General features: G+C 36.0%; 1 protein-coding gene across 1 annotated transcript in view; it reads left to right on the top strand.

Annotated features, from left to right (window-relative positions):
- Positions 1–10296: 10296 nt before the first annotated feature.
- Positions 10297–23024, top strand: part of MROH2B (maestro heat like repeat family member 2B) — an 82984-nt gene continuing 70256 nt past the window's right edge. The window contains exons 1-7 of the mRNA XM_044657765.1: positions 10297–10312; positions 13169–13230; positions 18162–18272; positions 18425–18584; positions 20031–20129; positions 21771–21922; positions 22828–22971. Coding sequence (XP_044513700.1) covers positions 10297–10312; positions 13169–13230; positions 18162–18272; positions 18425–18584; positions 20031–20129; positions 21771–21922; positions 22828–22971 — 744 coding nt within the window. The remainder of the gene's footprint in view (positions 10313–13168; positions 13231–18161; positions 18273–18424; positions 18585–20030; positions 20130–21770; positions 21923–22827; positions 22972–23024) is intronic.

The raw sequence follows: 23024 nt of genomic DNA on the forward strand, positions 1-23024 counted from the left end.
CTCTGGACCTTAGTTTCCTCATCTGAAATATTGGGACTGATTAGTATTTACTTTGATGTCTAAGTCCTACAAATTCTGAAACCATATCAATGTGGCCATCATTTCTGTCCTCTTATTCTAACTCATTTCTGTTCTTTACGGATGGCAATATCTCAGCATCATCCTCAGTTCCTGCTGGGAACTGGCTGCTGGGATACTCTTAATGAAAAGTATTATTATTTCAGCAGCCCTGTAATATTTACTTGGGAGAAGCAGGGAGCAATGTTTTTGGGAAATTACTTTATTGAGTCTTTTCCTCTTTGATATAGATATGTAGATATAGATTAGAGAGATACCCCATTTTGTATTCATCTTGCTAACATAATCACATCCTTCATTAATGTTCTTCAAGAGATTACAATCAAAAGGGGGGTGGATAATGATATATCCCAAAAAATGAGACCAAGAAGAGAGTAAAAAGGACAAAAGGAGAAAATGGGAAGAAAAAGATTATTTTAAGCTAAGGAAAAAAACCTCATGGAGAAAGCAGCAACTGATTTAGACCTCAAAGTAAGAGAAGAATCTCTGTGGGAAAGACACAAAAGAAATACATTTCAGGCATAATAGAAGAGATATAGTGAAGGATGAAATCGGGGACACTCAGATTTAAAACCAGGAGCTTGAACTGACTCTGAGGGCTGACTGTTAAATTTTCATTGTACACATGTACACTTTGGAAATTGACAAATGCTGTAAGTAAGGGCTTGGTTTTGTGTTTTCTTACTTATCCAGACTTTTAAAATGTAGAAAATGTTAAAAATTCAGATTAAACTTTAAAGGGTATGCCACATATATCGCCTTCCCTTCTTTTCTTTGTATGCTAAACATATGATCTCCATATAGACCAGTGATTCCCAAAGTGGGCACTACCTCCCCCTGATGGATGCTGCAGTGATCGAGGGAGGCGGTGATGGCCACAGGTGCATTTATCTTTCCTATTAATTGCTATTAAATTTTTTTTTAAATTAATTTCCAGGGGAATAAGTAATATTTTTTCTGGAAAGGGGGCAGTAGGCCAAAAAAGTTTGGGAACCACTGATAGATGATCCAAAGACAATGATAGCTAGAATAGTTCCTTTAAACAAAACATTGAGCATATCTCATTTCCATACCCATCTAATTTAACAATTATTTATTAAGCACTTATAACGTACAATGGTAGACATTCAGAGAGAGAAAAAAAAGCAAGAAGAAAAACAATCTTTGCTCCCAAAAAAACCCTTCCATTCTACTAGAAAGCAACACAGTATTTGAACAAATACATAAATACAATGTAATTTGAAAAGGGGAAAAAAACACTAAATTCTAGCAGGATAATCACAAAGGTTTCCTAGAGTGGAAGGCACCTGAGATGAGTCTTGGAAAAAAGCTAGAGATATAAAGAAAGTGATGAGAAGAGACTGTATTTTAGGGATGAGAGACAGTCTATACAAAAGCTTTAAGAGTCTAAGATCCATGCTCAAGCTCACTGCTACAGATCCATTTCATCCCAAAATAGATGTTACCTATCCCATAGATGAAGACTGTATCTATGTTTTCTGGAAAACGTTATTGTTTTAGTGTAAATATTATTATTGGAGACATGGACATGCGACAAAACTTCCTAGAGAGTGAGTAATCCAAAGGCAGAATCAGAATCCTGGCAACAGGCATGGGGTTTGGGCAGAGTCACCCAAGATTCAAGGTCCTGTACTTTTAGAGACTCCCTTCCCATGACTCAAAGCCAACAGTGAGGGAAAAGGAGATGATTCTTCTAGTCTAGACAATGCTAAAGAAAAAATTATCCCAGTTAACCCTCTTATCATCAATCAATAAGTCAATTAGCAATTACTAAGTGTCACCTAGTTGCCAGGTACTTTGCTAAGAACTAGGGATACAAAAAAATGTAAAGGACAATTCCTGCCCTCATCATCAAGCAAAAGAATAGGATTGTCTCTCTTCTCTTGAGCCATTATATAAATTATTACCCTTCAAGTTTCCCTACAGCCCACAACCTATAGGATTAGGAGAAGAGTAGTGACATGACTCACTATATGGACTTTTTCTCCTTCAGAAAAAAAGTTGATTTTCAAAAATACTCACTAGTTTGTAAACCCAGTCACTTCGGTTTTTGAATACCTTATATAGCACACTAAAGTTGTTCACAGGATACTATTCTGATTAAAAGCATTCCATGAAGAAAAATACTTTTAAAAAGTTTAAAAAAAACACTTCACCAGTGAAGGTCAAAGGAATTTGATTATACAATTATGATGACTACATAACATCCACTGTAAATGTACTTTTCCTTAAAACTAGAATGGTTTATCAGTCAAACTCTTATCAGTGGAATACTCAAGTTGTTCTGATGAATTTGATTTTAGAGACTTCTGGACCACATGACCACTAAGAAGATATATGAATCACAACATCATCTATCTTATCTTTCTCTTTTCTCTTTATTTTCTCTAAACCTTACAACTGTTAAAATCTTTGAAAATAAGAATGTGTGTAAATAATTATAACAATCCCCATAGGCTAAGATGCTAGGACCTAATAAAGGAAATTTTTGATAACTTAATAGCAAGGAAGTTCAAGCCGTAATTTTTTTACATTACCATTCAGTACTCTCTATGGCAAGGATACTCAATGGAACATATGGGCTTGGACTCTAGGATTCACTTATCAATTTCTTTGTTTTATGTACCAGCACAACCCCTGTTCTCAACCCACTATTCTATGACAATAAACAGAAGAACTCAATTAGTCCCCCTACCCTTTGTGGAGAAGATCTAAATACAGAAAAGTACAAGTGTCCCTGCCTGGCTATAGTAGAACACTACTCAGCAGTAATGTTCAGCCAGAATTAAGGACAGAGAGAATTCTGGGGATCAAACTAAATTATAAAACAATGACCATCAAAACCACTTGACCCTATACCAAGATAAATTCAAAATGGGTAAATGACTTAAACATAGGAAATGAAATCACAAATAAATTAAGTGAACATAGAATAGTATACCTGTCAGATCTGTGGGAAAGGAAGGAATTTAAGACCAAGCAAGAGATAGAGAACATTGACAAAATGTAAAATAAATTATTTTGATTGTATCAAATTAAAAAGGTTTTATGCAAACAAAACCAATGTAATCAAAATTAGAAGGAAAGCAACAAACTGGGAAAAAATCTTTATAACAAAACTCTCTGACAAAGGTTTAATTTCCCAAATATATAAGGAACCAAGTCAAATTTGCAAAAAATCAAGCCATTCCCCAATCGACAAATGGTCAAGGGATATGAATAGGCAGTTCCCAGATGAAGAAATCAAAACTATCAATAATCACGTGAAAAAGTGTTCTAAATCCCTCCTGATTAGAGAAATAAAAATAAAACAACTCTTAGGTGCTACCTTCCACTTAGCAGACTGGCCAATAAGGCAGCAAAAGAAAGTGATAAATGTTGGGGGGGATGTGGAAAAATTGGGTCACTGATACACTGCTGGTGGAGTTGTGAATTAATCCAACCATTCTGGAAGGAAATTTGGAATTATGTCCAATAGGGCTTTAAAAGATTGCCTGCCCTTTGATCCAGCCATACCACCTCTGGGTTTGTACCCCAAAGAGATTATAAGAAAAAATACTTGTACAAAAATATTTATAGCCACACTCTTTGTAATGGCAAAAAAATTGGAAAATGAGGTGTCCATTGATTGGGGAATGGTTGAACAAATTGTGGTATGGTGATGATGGTGATGTAATACTATTGTGCTGAAAGGAACGATGATCTGAAGGAATCCCACGTCGACCAGAAAGACCTCTAGGAACTGATGTAGAGTGAAAGGAGCAGAACCAGGAAAATGTTGTACACTGTGGCACAATCGAACATAATGGACTTTTCTACTAGCAGCAATTCAATGATCCAGGACAATTCTGAGTGACTTATGAGAATGAACACTACCCACATCCAGAGAAAGAACTGTGGAAGTAGAAATGCAGAAGAAAAACATATGATTGATCATGTGGTTTGATGGCAATATGATTGGGGTTTTGGCTTTAAAAGATCACTCTACTGCAAATATGAATAATATGGAAATAGGTTTTCAACAATGATACATGTATAACTCAGTGGAACTGCTTGTTGACTCTAGAAGTGGGGAGTGTAACCATGGAAAAATATTCTAAATAAATAAGTTTTAGTTAAAAAAAAAAGAAACAAATGGGACAAACTAGACAAGGGAGAAATAAAAAACAATGGATCTCCATAACCAAGTGTCTGATAAACTGGAAAATAGAAATTACTTAAGAAAGAACTCTTTTTTTGATAACAACTTCTGAGGAAAGAGAAAGGTAGTCTGATCAAAATTATACTTAGTTCAACATTTTACCATATTCCACAATAAATTTGATATGTGGACTAAATATTGAAAATCTTACTATTAAATTAAATTATTAAATTAAAAAATTAATCCATATACCTTTTACAGATATGAGTAGAAGTATATTAAACAAACAACAGATAGAAGCATTTCCAAAAATATAATAGGAAACTTGATTACATGAAACTTAAACACTTCTTTCTACAGAAGCAAAATGAATGCATCTTAGGTAAGGAGGGCAAGCAGTGAAATGAGGGGGGAAAACTGTGAATCAAATTTTACAGAAAAGATTTTGTGTGTTTGTGTGCTTATGTGTGTATGTAGGTATATGTATATATAATGTATGGTACTAATGTTCACATGTATGTATACGTCTAGATATACACATACATGCATGTATATGTATAAATGTGTAATGTGTGCATATACATATAAATGAATTGTATAATATATAAACATTTTTTTAGGAAAAATTTGGTTTTAAAGTTAACCGTGACTTGAAAAAAGTCCTTATCCTTTCAGTCTTCTTAGACTCTCATTCTTAATATACACCATTGCATCAGTCCACTTTCCTGCCTTAGAAAATAGAGTAAACTGGTTAGGACAACAGAGCTATCATTGAGGACCATTTCTCATTGCTCTTAACTGAAAGTAGCTCACACTGAGGTATGGCTAAAGCAGGTATGGATGGTGTAGTATAGAGAGAGGGGGTCATATAGTTTTTCAAGCTTAATTACCCCCATTACAATGGACATAAGGCAGAATACCTCCTCTGCTTAGATCACATCCCATCACCACTTTCAAAAAATGGAAGTCCCTCATTTCAGCATAATTCAGGGTGAAATGTTTCTTTTTCTTCAAAGACAGGTACAAAAATCTTTTCTACTTGAGGGTTCACATTAAAGATTTACTGAATGATGTTGTCAACATTTTCCCATCTCTATTTTTATCTAATAGGTTCGTGAACAGATTTATAGAAAAAGTCATTTTTATGAACCTCTGGCCAATTCACTAGTTTTAAAGTTATGTAAAAATATATATTGTGAAAGATTTTGGAGATGTCTAATGATTTCAAAAATTTGTCCTGTCATACTTATACTGCCTTATACTGTTTTTGATTGTTTTTGTTTTTTTTTAATAATCTTATGTCAGTTAGCTATATAAGTGAATAAAATCAGAACCCCAACAATTGATATTGTCACTATGTTCTAAGGTTGACAAATGTCATCTGCTTCCTCTCTCAGGCAACCTCCAGCCAGTCTGCTTCACAGCTTTAAAAGCTTTTGAGAAATATCCTTCATTGATAGATTGTATTCCATTTTGTTGAGTCTTAGAAATAGATACTTGCTATGTACTAAAACAATAACAAATATTCCTTTAAAAGAATAAAAAATATTCTTTTAGCCTGCTAATATGTAAACAGTAGCAAATGGATGCGGTGAAGAAGCCAAAGGAAGTTGGATAGCTTCCTAATAAATTTTATGGTTCAGAAAGGGGTCTACGGAGTATTCAGGGAAAACCAGTACCTTTCTTGTGAGGGCTTATCCTTCTTTGGTGTTCCCCTGACACTCAGCTCTCATCTGTGGCTCTAAGAAGCTGTAGCATGCCTAGTGGCCTCACCCCAGTAAACCACCCCAGCTGAGGGACCAAACCAGGTTGAATGTAACCAACAGGCATCAAACTGATCAGTGAATTAGTGGTATGTCTACCTCAGCCTTGGGAAGACTTCCCCAAACAGAAGGGTAGATGAGAACGATTTGTTCCAACAACCATGAAGGCAACAAGAGCTGTGCAGTGCTTAGAGCTTGGTCAAACATCAAAGATACCAAAGTCATCTACTGCCTCCTGGCCCATTACCAGTCATCCCGACTTTTGTCTTGCAATTTGTCTTCAATGACTCTGGAAGAGAGGACAAGGCTGATGACTTTGTGCAACTCTGCCTCACTGAAATCCAATTCATGCACAAGTCAGGGCATCAGTCAGTGATGTCATTGGTCTTTTTTGAAAATGAAGGATAAGCAACAACAACAGTTCTGAAGATAAAAAATAAAAAGCCTAAGTGCAAAGTTCAATTTTGACAAGAGAGATGGATGAATAAAAACATTTTGAAATGATATATTATTTCATTGTCTTGATACATTAATCATATATATGTAATTTAGTTGAGGCAACATTGTGGTATAGTGGATAGAGAAATGGCAGAGTCAGAACAACCTGTGTTCAATTCCTGCCTCTGATATATATTGACTACATAACCTTGACAAGTTATTTTATTTCTTAGTTTCTAGAAAACTCTTTAAGACCAAGTTGCAGAGAAAATTTCATTCTGAATTGATAGAGAAACTTCTTTATCAAGACTTCTCAAGCCAGTGAAATTATAGAATCTGGTTCTATCCTAATAATAATAATAATAATAATATATGTATTCATTTCACATTATGTATATAATATGTTATATTTTATTATAAATATAATTAAATCTAAATTCATGTTCAATTTACTTGCCAGGACAACAAAAAACATATGTTTCTTTCTAAATATAGTCAATAAAAAGCCATATGGTAAATACAAATTGGGATACAATATTTTACAAATGATGACTTCTATGCAAAAATTATTGGCACTTTAAGATATCATTCAGATAAACTTGATGGACCAGAGAAAAGAGGTAGACAAATTATGTGATAAAAGTAAGGGATGAACAAACCTGATTGGTATATGAGGCATGTTGAGGGATCTAGAGGGAAGTATCTAGCTAGGACTTTCAGTAGACACTCAGTGGAAGATTTATAGAGGGACATAATCAAGAATCAAACTGAAGGCATACCATATGCCAAGGTAAAGTCAAAATAAATATATGAATTAGAAATAAAGGGTGGTGCCAGAAACAAATTATGAAAGCACAAAATAGTTCACCTGTCACAGTTATGGATAAGGGAAGAATTAAGTCAAGATAAGATATAGAGAACATTTCAATATGTAAAACAGAGAACTTTGACTACATTGAATTAAAAAAAGGTTTTGTGGGGGCAGCTGGGTGGTTCAGTGGATTGAGAGGTAGGCCTAGAGATGGGAGGTCCTGGGTTCAAATCTGGCCTCAAACATTTCCTAGCTCTATGAATCTGGACAAGTCACTTAACACCAATTGCCTAGCCCTTATTCCTCTTCTACTTTGGAACCAATACATGGTATTGATTCTAAGACAGAAGGTAAGGGTTTTTTGGTGTTTTGTTTTTTTTTAGGTTTTGCACAAACAAAATCAATGCAACTAAGATTAAAAGGTAAACAATAACTAGGGTGGGAAATCTTTATAGTAAGAGTGTCTGGCAAAGGCTGGGTTAAATTTATTAGACTATAAAGCATTCCTCAATTATGATGGTCAAAGGATATACACAGACAATTCTCAGATGAAGAAATTAAAACTATTTTTAGTCATATGAAAAAATGCTCCAAATCACTATTAATTAGAAAAATGCAAATGAAAACAACTCTGAGGCACCAACTTATACTTGTCAGGTTGGCTAACATGACAAAAAAAGGAAAATGATAAATGTCAGAGGGTATGTGGAAAAATTAAGGCACTAATACCCTGTTGGCATAGATGTGAACTGATACAACCATTCTGGAAAGCAATCTGGAACCGTACCTAGAAAATCATCAAATTGTGCATATCCTTTCACTCAGAAATACCACAATTAGGTCTGTATCCCAAAGATATAAAAGATAGAGTAAAAGGACCTACTTTGTACAAAAATATTTATAGCAGTTCTTTTTTGTGGTGGCAAAGAACTGGAAATTGAAAGGATGTCCATCAATTGGGGAATGGCTGAATAAATTGTAGTATATGGACATAGCAGAATATTATCATGCCATAAGAAATGACAAACAAGACAATTACAAAAAAAACTTGAAAAGGCTTATATGAAGTCATTGTGTACAGTACAGTACAGTACAACTCCAATGGATTTATGATGAAAAAGGATATCTACTGCCACAGAAGTTACAGACAGAGACCAAATGCAGACTGAAACATACTTCACTTAATAATAAAAAGTGCTTCACTTATTTCCTCCATAAATTTTTCTCTAATGTAAGTGATATGTATCTTGCTTCACAATTGGATGAACATGGAAATATGTACTATAAAATATATATACCACCCATATCATATTCCCTGCCTTCTTGGCATGAGAGGGATGGGAGAGAGGGAGAGAATATGGATTATAAAATGTCAGAAAATTTATTTCAAAATTGTATTGATATGCAATCTGGAAAGACAATTTAATTTTTTAAAATAGAATCAAACCTGAATGAGATTTGGATAAATTACAAGCTGCATCATTTGAAGTGATAATCACAGTGATGAAGCATTCATCCATTGATGAACTAAAGCAGTTAATTAACCAAATAGTTAGCTGCCTTTCCTCTGTCTAAAGTCAATGCACTAATATTTCCAAAGTTACTATGAATAGATCATAATGATTATATAAATTAATATTGTTCTTATTATTGATTCTTATTATAAATATGACATTGATTCAGAAGTCCTAAAATTATTTGTAAAAAGTGTTTACCAGCTTCCTTAAAGAAAAAAGCAGCACAGAGTTCTATAAAATTTATTTCCAGACACTCCCTGATGTATACAACTGGTCCTCTAGCCATAGAAAATAAGTATGGCAGGTAGAGAAAGGAAAGGGAAGTTACTTTCCAATAGTCTTTTAGTTAACTGCCCAATCCTCAATTCTTCACTAGATGTTTCTGGGTAAGAAAATGAACATGAGGACCCTGAGGGGAAAAAAATCTGATGCATTGATTATCTTCTTACAAGATACAGTCATATAATTAATTCTCATAATACCAGTATACAATAATTAACTAGGAGTATACTGTCCCTTTGTCTATCAAAAAAGGTGATTCTGGCTTGAGGAGACATGAGAAGAACTGAGGCCATCCATTAACTCATCTCAAAGTCTTCTTACAAATGCACTTCTGTAGATGGCCCTCTACTACTCCCTTTGAAACCCTATCACTCAGGCATACAACTTGAACACTGGAGGAAATTATGGATGGGCTAGTGCTGGGAGCCAGAAGTGGGACTATAACCACCTCCCTAGTGCTAACAAATGAGAGACAAAGACCAGAAAATGATGATCAGCAGCATCAAAGAGACTGACCTGGAAAAGGAGCTAAAAGTAGAATTAAGGCTAAAGGGCTGAGATATTGATGGGATTATCATAGCAGGGTCAGGAAGGAAGCCAAGGGACAGTCTCTGAGAGGTTCAGGGAGTGGACTTTCCACTATGCTGTCAGTTACACATTCCTCTCAACTGCCCACCCTAGAAATTCTATTCCCATTGAGCACAGGCAGATTGTGAGAGTCACCAAGTGGAACAAACTACAAGACCATCAGAGAGGCTTCCCTAACACTCAAGCCAGGAAAAACAATCACGGAAAATGATTCCCAAACCAAATTGTGTCTAATCTCTCTCTATCGATTAATGGACCCAGGCTCAAGGAGAAGAGCTCCTTTGTCCTGTGCCTTGGGTCTGAGCCCTACTCTCTGTACTGCTATCATCTTCTCTGGATGCTGTGGTCTCCACTAAAGGGACAATACAAGGTGAAATGCAGCCATTTTCTTGGTCAGCAGCAGCTCAGAAACAAGATGTCTTAGCGGCACCATCCGGCAACACTCTCCTCGACAGCAACCACAACCCAGATGGCTCGCAGACCTTAGTGTCAATCGAGTGGAGAAAGGACTTACAGTTAGAAAATATCGTGAGCAATTTGTGAGAAACTCACAAACCAGCTTGTTTTGATTCTTTACCCTAATCATTTGTGTTTTAAAAAGCTACCCTGGATTCAAGTAAAAAGGGGACCGTGGAACAACCAGATATGGCCCGCACCATGGAGGAACCTGGAGGTGAGGGATCCCATCTTCTGAGGGAGAGAGAAGAGAGAAAGAGGGAGGGAGGGAAGAGGAGGAGGAGGAGGAGAGAGGAGAGAGAAGAAAGAGAGAGAGGAAAGAAAGAGGAAAATAGAGTGAGAGACAGAGGGACAGAGAGACAGACAGAGAGACAGAGACAGACAGAGACAGAGACAGACAGAGAGAGTGAGAGAGAAAGAGATGGAGGGGGACAGAAAAGAGTAGGAGGTTGTGAATCTTTAATGTTTTAATAGATCATGGGATAAAAGAAGGCCAAAAACACATCTTTCCACCTTTCTCCCCAGCATACCTATAGTAATACTGATTTGTATGCAGCCTTAGGCACTGTTAGGGGTTCCCTTCCAGTAATACCTTTTTAAAGGTTTGCAGCCCACCAGAGTATTAGACTTTTTTTCCTTTTTATTTAAAGGCACCTTTTTTATTTACTTTTAACTATTCAAGACTACCCTGGAAATAATTGCATAAAGGAGGGAGCTTTCAGGTTGTTTTTCAAGTAGCAAGGATAGAGGGATTTGAAAGAAGAAATGATATTGTCAGTATAATTATGAATGTTCCAAACCAGTGAGTCAGTTCCCATTCTGTTTCTCTGAAGTAAATGGTGTGCAGAAAGAGAAAATAGTTTGCCAGCAGCAACAGCTCTGAGACAAGCCTGGTTCATTGAGGAAGTGTGTTCCTGGTTTAAGTAGAATGTGGAAATTAATTCTAAATAAAAATTAGAAACCTGTTTTTCTATCCAAAAAACATCTCTACACCCTAAGGAATGGATCCTTCTTAATGAGATATGTGTACTAGTTTAGGGACAGTGGAATAATTCCTAATTTCAGTCCTCCATGCTCCATGGTTAGAAAAGAAAGATCTACCCATGCTCTGCTCCTTCCTAAATCCATAACACAGTTCCTGGCTCTAGATTTTATCAGCAATTGTTTTATGGAAAATTTTCCTCTAAGAATGACCCAAAGAAAGATTCAGCATAATTTTAGCCCTTCATCATCATTACATACCCCTCTTCTTCACATTTAAATTGAAGTTGTAACATGATAACTTCTGCCTTATTTATTTATTTTCTCTACAATCCCTCAGGGCATGCAACTGACAAAATTAATTTTGTATTTTTTATATAATTGCTAAGCCTACTTGTATGTCTCTTTAAGATGCCCAACATTATACATAAAATTCAAAATTCAGAAAATAAATTAAATAATGACCATTTGCTTTCAAGAAATCAAATAATTATATTCCTTTAAAGAGTGAGCTTCCTTATGAAATGTGATCTGTGATTTAATTAATAGACATCCTTGAGGGACTTCTCCATTTGTACAAGGAGGGCCAGCAATCTCATTGAGCAATAGCAGGCACAAATTTTATATTACATATTATTATATTTATATTTTATATCTTAAGTTTGAGTGAAAGAAACATATTGGGAAATTTTGTTGTTTTGTTTAGTCTAACCTTCCTGAAAACCAAAAAGGACCAGCTTTGAAGACAAGTACCACAGGCCATTCATTATGATTTTGATGGATCCATTGAGAGGGCTCCTTGACCCAAAACACTTCTAACAGCCATCCTAGTACCTGAAATTCTAACACCAGAGATTTTTTTCCCTTTAGTTATTAAAAGTTATAAGGTCTTGGGGGCAGCTGGGTAGTTCAGTGGATTGAGAGCCAAGCCTAGAGACGGGAGGTCTTAGGTTCAAATAAAATCTGACACTTGTCAACTGTGTGACCCTGAGCTAGTCACTTAACCCCCATTGCCTAGCCCTTACTGCTCTTCTGCTTTGGAACCAATACACAGTATTGATTCCAAGATGGAAGGTAAGGGTTATGGAAAAATAATAAAAAAGAAAAAAAGTTATACTGTCTTCTAAAATATCTCAGTAAGATAGTTATATCTGGAGATTGTTTTCTATTTACAAGTCCCTATGGTGACATTTATTGAAATTAAATAAATTTTCAGCACACAAGTTACACAAGATTGTCTAATTTCATGTTTTTCACAATCATACTCATTAAAATATTTTGAGAAATAATGTATTGATAGATTCTTTTGACATAAACTACTACTAACTAAAATCAATAATAACTGGTTGGTAGCCAACTGAAAGCAAGATGCTTTGGGAACAAGACACTGAAGAGGTGCCTGGGCAGAAGTTGGGGGCTAGAGAAGAGAGGATGAAGGAATGATATTAAAAAGAGGAGGTAGGAGATTGCCAAAGATGATTTTACTCATTTTTTCCTAAAGATAATCATGACTAGGACAAAAATTGTCAGTCAGGGCCAAAATTATGGATGGAAGAAGGAAAGATCCCATGGGATATCAGAGAAATAAGCTACTGAGCTATCAAATGGATGGAAATTGAGTACTTTTTCTATTTTTATCCTGGCTACCTTGGCTTAAGAATTGCATATCTTCCAAAAGACCATATGGCATAATAGATCAGGAGCATTTCTCGAGGTCAGAAGGCTTGGGTTCTAGTTTTGTCTTTGGCACACACCAGTTGTGTGACCCTTGGGAAATACTGAACCTTTTTCTAGGTTATGACTACACTTAAGAGATATGCTTTTGATCTGAATTACTAAAGGAAGTTTAAGAACCAAGAGTTCCTAGCACTAATGAAATCATAGGTCTATATCAAAATATTTATTCTTCATTATGTAGTGAGTTCTTTGAAGGTAAGAACTATGTCACAACTATTTTTTGGTATATCTATCCCACAGATCAAAAGATTAATAAATATCAGTACATTTGCCAAAGTTAAGTTAAAACTTCATAATTATTATCCTGGGAACATATCAGCAAAGATTTCAGTCTCTCCTTTTGGTTATGTTGTAGAAATTTCCAGAGATATTCACATCACTCTTAGTATGCTGGACAAGGAGGACAATGAAGGCAAGGTACAGTAAATTTTTTAAAAATCATACAATTAGAGAATGATAGATTTAGAGCTAGAAGAGACCTTAGAGATTATCAGGTATAAAATCTTTATTTTATAGATAAAGAAATGGAAATTTTCAGAGAAATCTATTTTGATTCATTGTATTATTTTGTTTTATTCATTGTTTTCAGATCCATTGTAGTATTTTATATCATTCCTTTTTGCCTAGTCATCCTACTTACTTTCCATCTTCCATTAATCTCAGGATTAGTTATACTTCACATAGTACTATCTTTTCTGTTAATGCTTCTCTTGAGATAATCGTAAGGCTTAATTGGTTCTCATGTAAAGTTTTCTAATGATGTGGAGTTTTTTTTAAACCCTTACTTTCTGCCTTAGAATCAATATTTAGTGTTGGTTCTAAGGCAAAAGAATGGTAAGTGCTAGTCAATGGGTATGAAATGACTTGTCCAGGGTCACACAGCTGGGAAGTATCTGAGGCCAGATTTGGAACCAAAACTTCCTATCTCAAAGTCTGGTTCTCCATGCACTCAGCCACCTAGCTGCTCCCTGATGACTTGTTTTTGCCACCACTGACTTTCGCTTTTTAAAAACCATATTGCTCTACTTCTCCACCATTCGAATAAGTTTAAATTCTAAACTAGTTTTATCTTTGCCTCATTTCTCTTGAGTCCACCATCCCGTTCTTGGGTTAGAGGGGCAATACTTGTCCCATTGGTTATCTGAGATCCCAAATCCCTTTTCTTGAGTCCTATTCTACTCCCTTTAGCTCAATGATCCCAGGCCATTCTTTTCTCAGGGTTCATATGGTGATCATTTGCCTTTAAGTCAACTTCATGATTCTGTGCTAACAAGATGACCCACTGTGTGTGCTCCTTAGATTTTTAGTCATTATTTGATCTGGCCTTCATGTGAAATCTCTGTTCAAATAGTTGTCAAGATAGCTGCACTACAATATTTCCTCCTATTCTACCAACATGCTGGGTTCCATATTTCTCTATTTAGTAATGGAAGTATTTGCTGACTAAGATGGCATCTAGGCTATATTGATCTCCTTTGGTGGAAACTATTTTTTATTATCTGTTAAGACCCTATAGGAAGTGTTTAAATCCAGATAATTATTTTTGTCTTTTGTCATTTCCATTGAATTTAGTACTTACATTAGGTTTAAATCATGGCTCTACAAAATATCTTCTCACCATCTTTATACTTTCTTCTTATTTGATGTTGATAATTATTTTTGCTCTAATTGGTGATTTGACTACAACTAGTACTGGCAGCTAGATGCAGCAGTAGATTAAGTACTGGACCCAAAGTCAAGAAGACTCATTTTTCACGAATTAAAATTTGATCTAAGACATTTACAAGCTGGGTGACCCTGAACAAATCATTTAATTCTGTTTGCCTCAGTTCCCCATCAATAAAATGAACTGCAGAAGAAAATGGCAAACTTCTCCACCATCTCTGCCAAGAAAAACTCAAAAAGAGTCACAATGAATCTGACATAACTAAAGTGAGTGAAGGACAAACTTTCTGGGAAGCTAGGTGATGTAGCAGATATAGTACGGGATCTAAAGTCAGGAAGATTCCTCTTCCTGTGTTCAAATACTTCCTCAGACACTAGCTGTGTGACCCTGAGCAAGCCATTTAACCCTGTTTGTCTCAGGTTTCCTCCTCTGTAAAATGAGTTGAAGAAGGAAATGGTAAACTACTCCAAATTCTGTGCCAAGAAAACCTCAAATAGGATAACAAAGGGTCAGGCACAACTGAAATAATTAAACAGTACTGATATGATTCTCGCGCCAGAAACTAGCAGCTTCTTATCCTTTAAGATACAGGCATTTTCACTTTTTTGTGATTTTGCTTGGTGCTTGCTATGTCTATCACCTCCTTTTCTTTTTCCCTAAAGAAAATATTTGTGATACATAGGTTTGACACTTCTGAGTCCTTACAAGTCTTTGGTCACTTTCTTTTCTTAAGCCAAAACCATATTTTCCAAGGTACTTTTCACCATCTTTCCCTTTTCTTACCTTCACTTTGAGCATCAATTTCTATTTTGACTTGATTTGGAGGATCTTTTCACATTATTTACAGAATTTTCTAACTTTCAAATCTCTAACAATGATATTAGCACAAAAGGTTCAATTGTCTTCAAGGAGAAGTTCTTACTTATGTTCACCTTGTGCGCTACAAGACAAGATGACCAAGTGTCCTATGAAATGATATTTCTTAATGTTTTTTGGTGAATAATTAAAGCAAGTTCATTAATTATTTTGTTGATATATTAAGTTGTCAATTATCTTTCCATTTGGCTATATCTTTTGTCTTCTGATTTTGTTTCATTGTTGTTATTTCTTGTTATTATTGTTGTGTTATTGTTTATCCATTCAGTAGTATGTTAGTTATCTGGTTATTCAATAAAGATCCCAAATTTTTAATGCCAACAATGAAGTTAATATTTATTTGCTGTTATCGAGTCATTTTCAGTTGTGGCTCTTCGTGACTCCAGTTGAGATTTTCTTGACAAGGGTACTGAAGTGGATTATCATTCCCTTATCTAACTCATTTTAGAGATGAGGAAAAAGAGGCAAACTGGGTTAATTGACTTGCCTCGAGTTACACACCTACTAAATATCTGAGGCCACATTTGAACTTGGGAAGATAGAGTCTTCTTGATTTTAGGCCAGGCAGTCTAACCACTAGCTGCTATATCGGTACTAGTTGTAGTCAAATCATCAGTTAGAGCAAATGTAAACATCAACATTAAATTAGAAGAAAGTATAATGATGGGAAGAAAATATTTGTATAATTGAAATGATTTCAACCTAATGTAAATACTAAATGCAATGGAGATGACAAAAGGCAAACAAAGATAACTTCTGGATTTCATCACTTACAAGTGACTTACCAAACCCAAGATCACACAGCTAGTAAGTGCCTAAGGCCAGATTTGAACTCAGGAAGATGACTCTTCTGACTCTAGACCCAGCACTCTCTCCACTGTACCACCTAGCTGCCCTTAAAAAGGACAGCATTCTTAGTACTCTCGGTCCTATTTCTACCATTCCATCTCCATTACAGAAACAAAAGAGAAGCTATGAGATGAAGACTTCTCTACAATTTTTGTTCCATAGTTTGTCCTGGTCCAAAAACTCGTCTTCCTGAGTTCAAATCTGGCCTCGGACCCTTAATAGTTATGTGACCTTGAATGAGTCACTTAACCTTGTTTGTCTCATTTTCCTCATCTCTCAAATGAGTTGAAGATCTAAATGGCAAACCACTTCAATACTTCACCATAAAGAGACAGGACTAAAAATGACTCAGCAATAACAACAAATAAATATGAACTTCGCTAATGACATTCAAAATTTTTATGTTATAATCTCATCTATTCTTATTTCTTAGCTGAGAAAGCTTACTCTTCTCCCCAAGAGAAAGTAAGCATTTAAAGGACAGCATCTGCTTTGGTTTTACTTTTGTTTTCCCAAGACCTAACACAGGAACTGGTTCCTCATGGGGACTTGATAAGTGTTTGTTGGGTTGAATTAAATTGAAATGATACCTAAACAAGTAGGCATATTTGGACCTCAGATCAATTAAAAGAATTCCTTTAGGAATATTAAAGTTTAGCTTTGCTTCAATCCCACTCTTGTTTAATAAAGACTGTATAATTCCTTTGGTCACATGATGTAATCCCCCCAAACTTCTATTCTGCTCCTTAAATTTCTCTCCTGGGCCAGTCAGTTGTCCTCATTATAGGAGTCCCTATGACTGGTTTACATATCATTCCAGTCTTCATTTAAATTGATTAACATTTCTCTATCAAAGGGACATTTTTATATTTCCACATTGCTGACATGTTTAGGAAGTAAAAGTTCCTATCTATTGTATAAGATTGAATTTATTGTGGATAATGCTAAAAAGTTTTAAAGATGTTCATTTGGTTTCTATTTAATAGGAAATCAAAAGTTCACCATTTTTATTTTTTCAGTACTTCCTGGCCCGCCTGAGTCACCTTCTGAATAAAATAGTTTCTTTGAGTGGCACATCAATTGAGCACTAAGACACATTTACTAAGCATTAAGCATTTGTTGTGTGAAGTTTTCTGTTAGGTCTTGGCTTAGGGAATGATAAAACATAAGTAATCACCACAAGCCCCTGGGAAGTCATTTAAGATCATAGGACTCAAAACTGAAAAGGAACTTGGAGATTTTCTATAACTCTATCAATCAATCCACAAATATTTATTAAGCCCTTAATAAGCTAGTACTATGTACTATGCCCTATGGATTTGAAAGCAAAAGAATAAAACAATCCCTACCCTCAAGGAGTTTATATTCTAGTCCAGTCCCCTAGTTTTACAGATGAGGAATCTAAGACCTCAAGAAGGTTATAGAATCTAAGTGGTGGAAGTTTAAAGCTCCTCTGTCCAACCTGCACCTGACTGAGAATCTTCTTGTCTCATAACTTGCTGAGGTCACATAATTACTTAGGCAGGAGAATCAGGATTTGAGCCTGGGTCCTCTGACTCCAAATCCAAAAGTAATATACCATCATGCTCCCATCCTTGCTCTACCCCAAAGAATTGATGTGCTTAATGCGTTTCCCCTAGGTCTTAAGGAATGAGAACTATTTTAGACCTTTAAATTTTTAAAGAGACTTCGAAAATGGATCTAGTTCTTTCTCCAGCCCAAACTATCCCAACAGGATGAAAAAATTGTGCTATTTTTCAAAATTCTCTAATCTAAATTAAACTTTCTATTCAGTATACTAATAGAAGTTATTGGTTCCTAAGAATTCCAGGAAGCAATGTGGAGACATGAAAGGATTCTTTCTGGTGGAGATTAATAAGCATTATTATTGACATCATACCTCTGGGTATCATCTGATTCAACACTAGTTTCTGTTTTCATACTTGTGTGTTCACAGGAAGATATTTACAGTAATCTCACTACCATTATCCAGAATAATGGCAACTTGAATAACTCAGCTATTCAAAGAATGATTTTTCATGCCTCAAAGGACATGAGGAACAATGAGGTAAGTAAAGCTTTGTCAGTGTGGTCCCTCTTCCTCCTAGGAATGTTGTAAGGCTCCACAGAGGAAAAAAAAAAGTAAAGTGTAAACTGTACAGTGTTCCTATGGAACTACAAGAAATTGTCACTCTCGCTATCATTATTGTTATTTCACAGAACCCAAGAGAAATCAGAATGTTAGCCGGTGAGGTTTTAGTGTCTCTTGCTGAACATGATTTCAACTCTGTGATGGATGAAGTCCAAAGACATTTCAAGATCCTGGAGCTTCCCGATGAATTCACTGTCCTTGCCCTGGCTGAACTGGCACATAGCTATGGTATTGTTCTTCTGTCTGGCTATTGGCAGAAGAAGGGGGAAATGGGAGTGGCTGGTAGCACAGTAAAGAGAGCTCCAGGTCTGGGCTCAGAAGATCCTGGGTTCTAATCTGACCACAGACATTTCCTAGCATGTGACCCTGGGCATCTAACCCCAATTGCCTAGCCCTTACCACTCTTCTGTCTTAGAATTGATATTGAGACAGAAGGTAAGGAGTTGAAGGAAAAAAAAGAGGAATTGATACTTTCTCTAAGGAATAACCCAAACTAAACTAATTTCCAGAGGTCCAGACATCTTTCCATATGCCTGTAGCAGGGATAGCAAGCTGTAGGTAAAAGGAGAAAGAAAAACCTACTTCCACATTAGAATATAATCCTATGATAGAAACATTTTGCACTATCCTTTATAAAAATAACAGTGCTGATTCATTTACAATAAGGTATGCAGATTTTCATTTGGCATGTATCAGGGATATATTTTCTGACATGACTCATTGATTCTCTATCTAGCCAAGGTCCAGTGGCATTTATTTTGCAGAGTAGCACCTGCATGTCATTGTGGATAGTGCTAAACCTGAAGTCTGGAAGGTCTGGGTTCCAGCACTGCTTCTGAAACATCCTAATCCTTGTTACCTTGGTGTGGTCACTTAGTTCCCCCCCACCCCAGTTTCCTCATCTGTAGCACCTCCCTCATAGAGTTGTTGTGAGGCTCAAGCACTTTTCAGACTTCAAAGTGCCAGTTATTGTTACCATCATAGATCTCCCTTCCACCATGATTTAGCGACAACCCAAGTCTCATTACTATGGCCAACTCACCAATGGAGCTAATTTGCCATTAACTAACAACCCTCCCTTTATAGAATCAAGAGGAGGCCACCCAAGGAGAAGCAGATAAGTGTCTCTCTTGTACACCTGCCCCAGTCTGAACCTTTAATTAGGATTTTTTTGAATCTTCACAAAGTAGGCACCTGGTGTACCAGATGTAGCTATGGTCCAATTCATTCTCTAATTGTAGCATGGCATGAAGAGGCTAAGGTAAAGAATCCAATGGAGCCCAGCCATTAAACTCTTTTACCCTCTCTTCCAACCCACTCTCCACTTGTCTCTCCTATACTAGGAATTATGCTGTTAACACCTTCTGAATAAATCTGGATAATAATAGGGGTTTCAATGATTCAGGGAAAATGATGTGAAGAATCCTCCAAGAGCAACTAGGGAGTTCAGTGGGTAGAGAGCCAAGCCTGGAGATGAAAGGTCCTGGGTTCACATCTGGACTTGGAGACTTCCTAGCTGTGGGATCCTGGGCAAGTCACTTAACCCTGATTGCCTAGTCCTTATTACTCATCTGCCCTGGAACCAATACTTAGTATTTATTCTAAGGCTTAAAAAAAAAAAGGAAAGAATCTTCCATGGGAGAAAGTAATATCTCTTCCACCTCTTCTCTGCAGTATCGGAGAGCATACCATTTATGACTATGACCTTACTCACTATGCAGACCATGGTAAGGTTAGCTGAAGAAGAAAAGATGAAAGAAGCATTCTGTGTTGGTGAGTACTTCCTCAGCATCTTGTCATTTTAAGAAAATTCTGCCAGGTACACAGTTTTTAATTCTTCTAAGTAAGACTTTATGCTAATTTTTAGTAAAAATTATATTCTATTACTCACCTTTTGCATTTTTTGCTCTCCTTCATTGCTTTAGTGTGATAATCTATTCTCATAATCGCAGGAACCAAGTGGTTTTCAAAATTTGGACTAATCTGTATCCAGCTCAGAAATGCAGTATTTTACTAGTAATAAGTTAACACTCACTTAAGGAAAAGGTACCATAAAATCATGAAGAAAAAAAATAGAGCTGGAACATCTAGAAATTATCTCAGTTGTTACCCCTTCTCCAGGAAGGCAGATATGTATTTCATGCTTATTTAAAGGGCTAGCTGAAAGAAGAATCACTAGATTGTTTGGTTTTTTTTTTTCATAATCCATGACAATGATCAAGAAATCACTAAATTCTCCTGAAGTTCCTCCCTTTCAATTAACCACATTCTCTTTTACACTTGTGTCCATTTCTTCTCTCTTATTCTCAGTAGCTCTGGTGAATGACTTAACTACCTTTTCTAGCCTTGAAGATAGCTAGGATTCTCCTTATGTTCCTCCACTTACACTCCTCAGGCATCCAAAAAGGCCACTTTTGGCCACACCTTAAAAAAAAAAAAAAAAAGCAAAATTGGGGCTTGAAAATTCTAGTATCCTATCTGTACAAGTAATTATTTTTTGACAAATGACTAGCACTATGATATTTAAAACCTGAAAAGGCATTATTATTTCAGTCGCCATTATAAAAAACTAAGATGTCTATTCATGAAGCCATTGTCTGACTTAACTACAGGAAATTCTGCAGGGTAAACTGATATAAAGTGAGTGAGAGTCACGGGATCAATAAACATTAAACACCTACTGTATGAAGCCTCTGTGCTAAGTGTTGGGGATATAAAGAAAAGTATAAGACATTTCCTACCTTCAGTGAGTTCACAAATTTTACTGGGGGGTCAATACAAAAAAAGGAGGCCAGGGTGGAAAAAATACCTGGAGCCAAAATTTGATGAAATCCTGCTGCTCTAAGGGGGAAATAATCTGAGGAGATGTGAATTTACAGAGTGGCATGTTGCAGATGAAATAAGCTTCTGGAGATCATGAAGGCCAGGAGAGACTGAATTTTGTTAAAGAAAGTGACTTTGCACCATGTTGCTACTGTTAAAATGCTATTATTGTGCTATGAAAATAATCATTGACTTAGGTGACCAAAAACTAAAGAAAACAGGACTCAAAGAAATTAGTCTTCGGGTTGAGTGAAAATCAGCCAGAGCAAATACTTTTCTTTATCTTGCCTTTCTTTTCCTGAGTATTTCATGGGAATGTATGTTTGGAAATGAATATGCCTGTGTCAGCTATTAACTATCTTTTGAATTTGCTGATAGGTGGAGAGAAATGTTACCAGTAAATAAAGTTGGTGCCAGATGCAAATCTGGCTACCCTGATGCTATTTATGCAGCCTTCTTTAAAGCGTTTGTTACATTGATTTTTTTTTATGATCAGTTCTCTTCTTCCCTCCTTCCCCCCCCCCCACTTTTTTTTCTATATCTTGCTGATTTTTGTTTCCTTCTGTCTCTAATTCTCTCTTTGATATGCAGCCCTTCAGAACTTCAGTAAGGCTATTTACAAATATATCAATCACTGGGAAGACTTTCCTTATCCTAAAATGAATGCCAACCGGCTCTCCGATAAAATCTACATGCTCTTTAGGTTCATAATGGACAAGTGGACAATAAACATGACCCCTGAGGTGAGTAAGAGCTGGAAGTGGCTTGAACCTGCTTTTCTGCAGTGTGAGCTAGCTTTCTCGACCTTCTTTAATGTTATCTAACAAGAGTCAATTTCATACAGAAGCTATTGAGTTTTCTTCATTAATTATATCCATTTCTTCATTTTTCCTTCTTGTATTTGCTATATTTGACCTGAACAATAGCACAAAGAAATAATGTCAATGGTATTAATCTAACAGTTAAAGGAAACTAAAATCATCTAAACCCAGTTTTAAGATGTACTGTCCTACCTATACACACTTAACTTGGTTTAATTGCTGTAATATCTTCCAAGAACAGTTTGTTATATTCTGTGATGTCCTCTGGCTACAGCGGCACCTACCATTTTTCTCCTTTTATAATAGAAATAATGGAAGTTTAAATGGGAGTATTGTCTCTCCATCTATTTTTCACACTTTAAGTCATCAAATAAATTCATTGGGACATTTTGGTCTCTTCACAAATGAACAAAAACATACTTTTAGGTTTTAGTTTCCATTGGGACATGGAAAAATCTTTTTAAAATGTAAACAGAAAAATGTAATGTCTGGTAAAGTTCCAATTCTGACTTTATACAATGCCAGAGATAATGATCAAAACAATTATTTGTAAATTGTTTTATACATAGTGCTTAATCATGGAGCTTATAACAACTTTTTCTGCCTTTCCTAATGCCTCCGTGCTATCTCTGATCATAGTAGCCTTTTAAAAGTGATGTACTTTTCTTTGATTGGGTGAGGAGTATGACCTCAGGTGTCAAGGAAGGATGAGAGAGGATGAATCTTGGAGACCATGGAGTCTTATAGGGGTTCTAAAGAAGGCTATGTCCATTAGAGAAACAGAATTAAGCACTGGAGATTTTGCTTATCCCTATCTATCTTTGCAGATTAACATAGCAATCATTAAGGCTCATGGTCCAGCAGTGAGTCTCCTTCTACACCGGGAGGACCTCCAAGAATTTGCCTTGCACCATGTGCCTTGGCTCTTAACCCAACTTAAGAATCCGGAAACAGATTTCTACATCACTCAGGTAGGTCAGGAGTCAGCCACTGAAGGAATAAAGTCTAAGAGCCACCCACAAAC

Source organism: Gracilinanus agilis, chromosome 1 (genome assembly GCF_016433145.1).
Source record: "Gracilinanus agilis isolate LMUSP501 chromosome 1, AgileGrace, whole genome shotgun sequence".
Taxonomy (NCBI): domain Eukaryota; kingdom Metazoa; phylum Chordata; class Mammalia; order Didelphimorphia; family Didelphidae; genus Gracilinanus; species Gracilinanus agilis.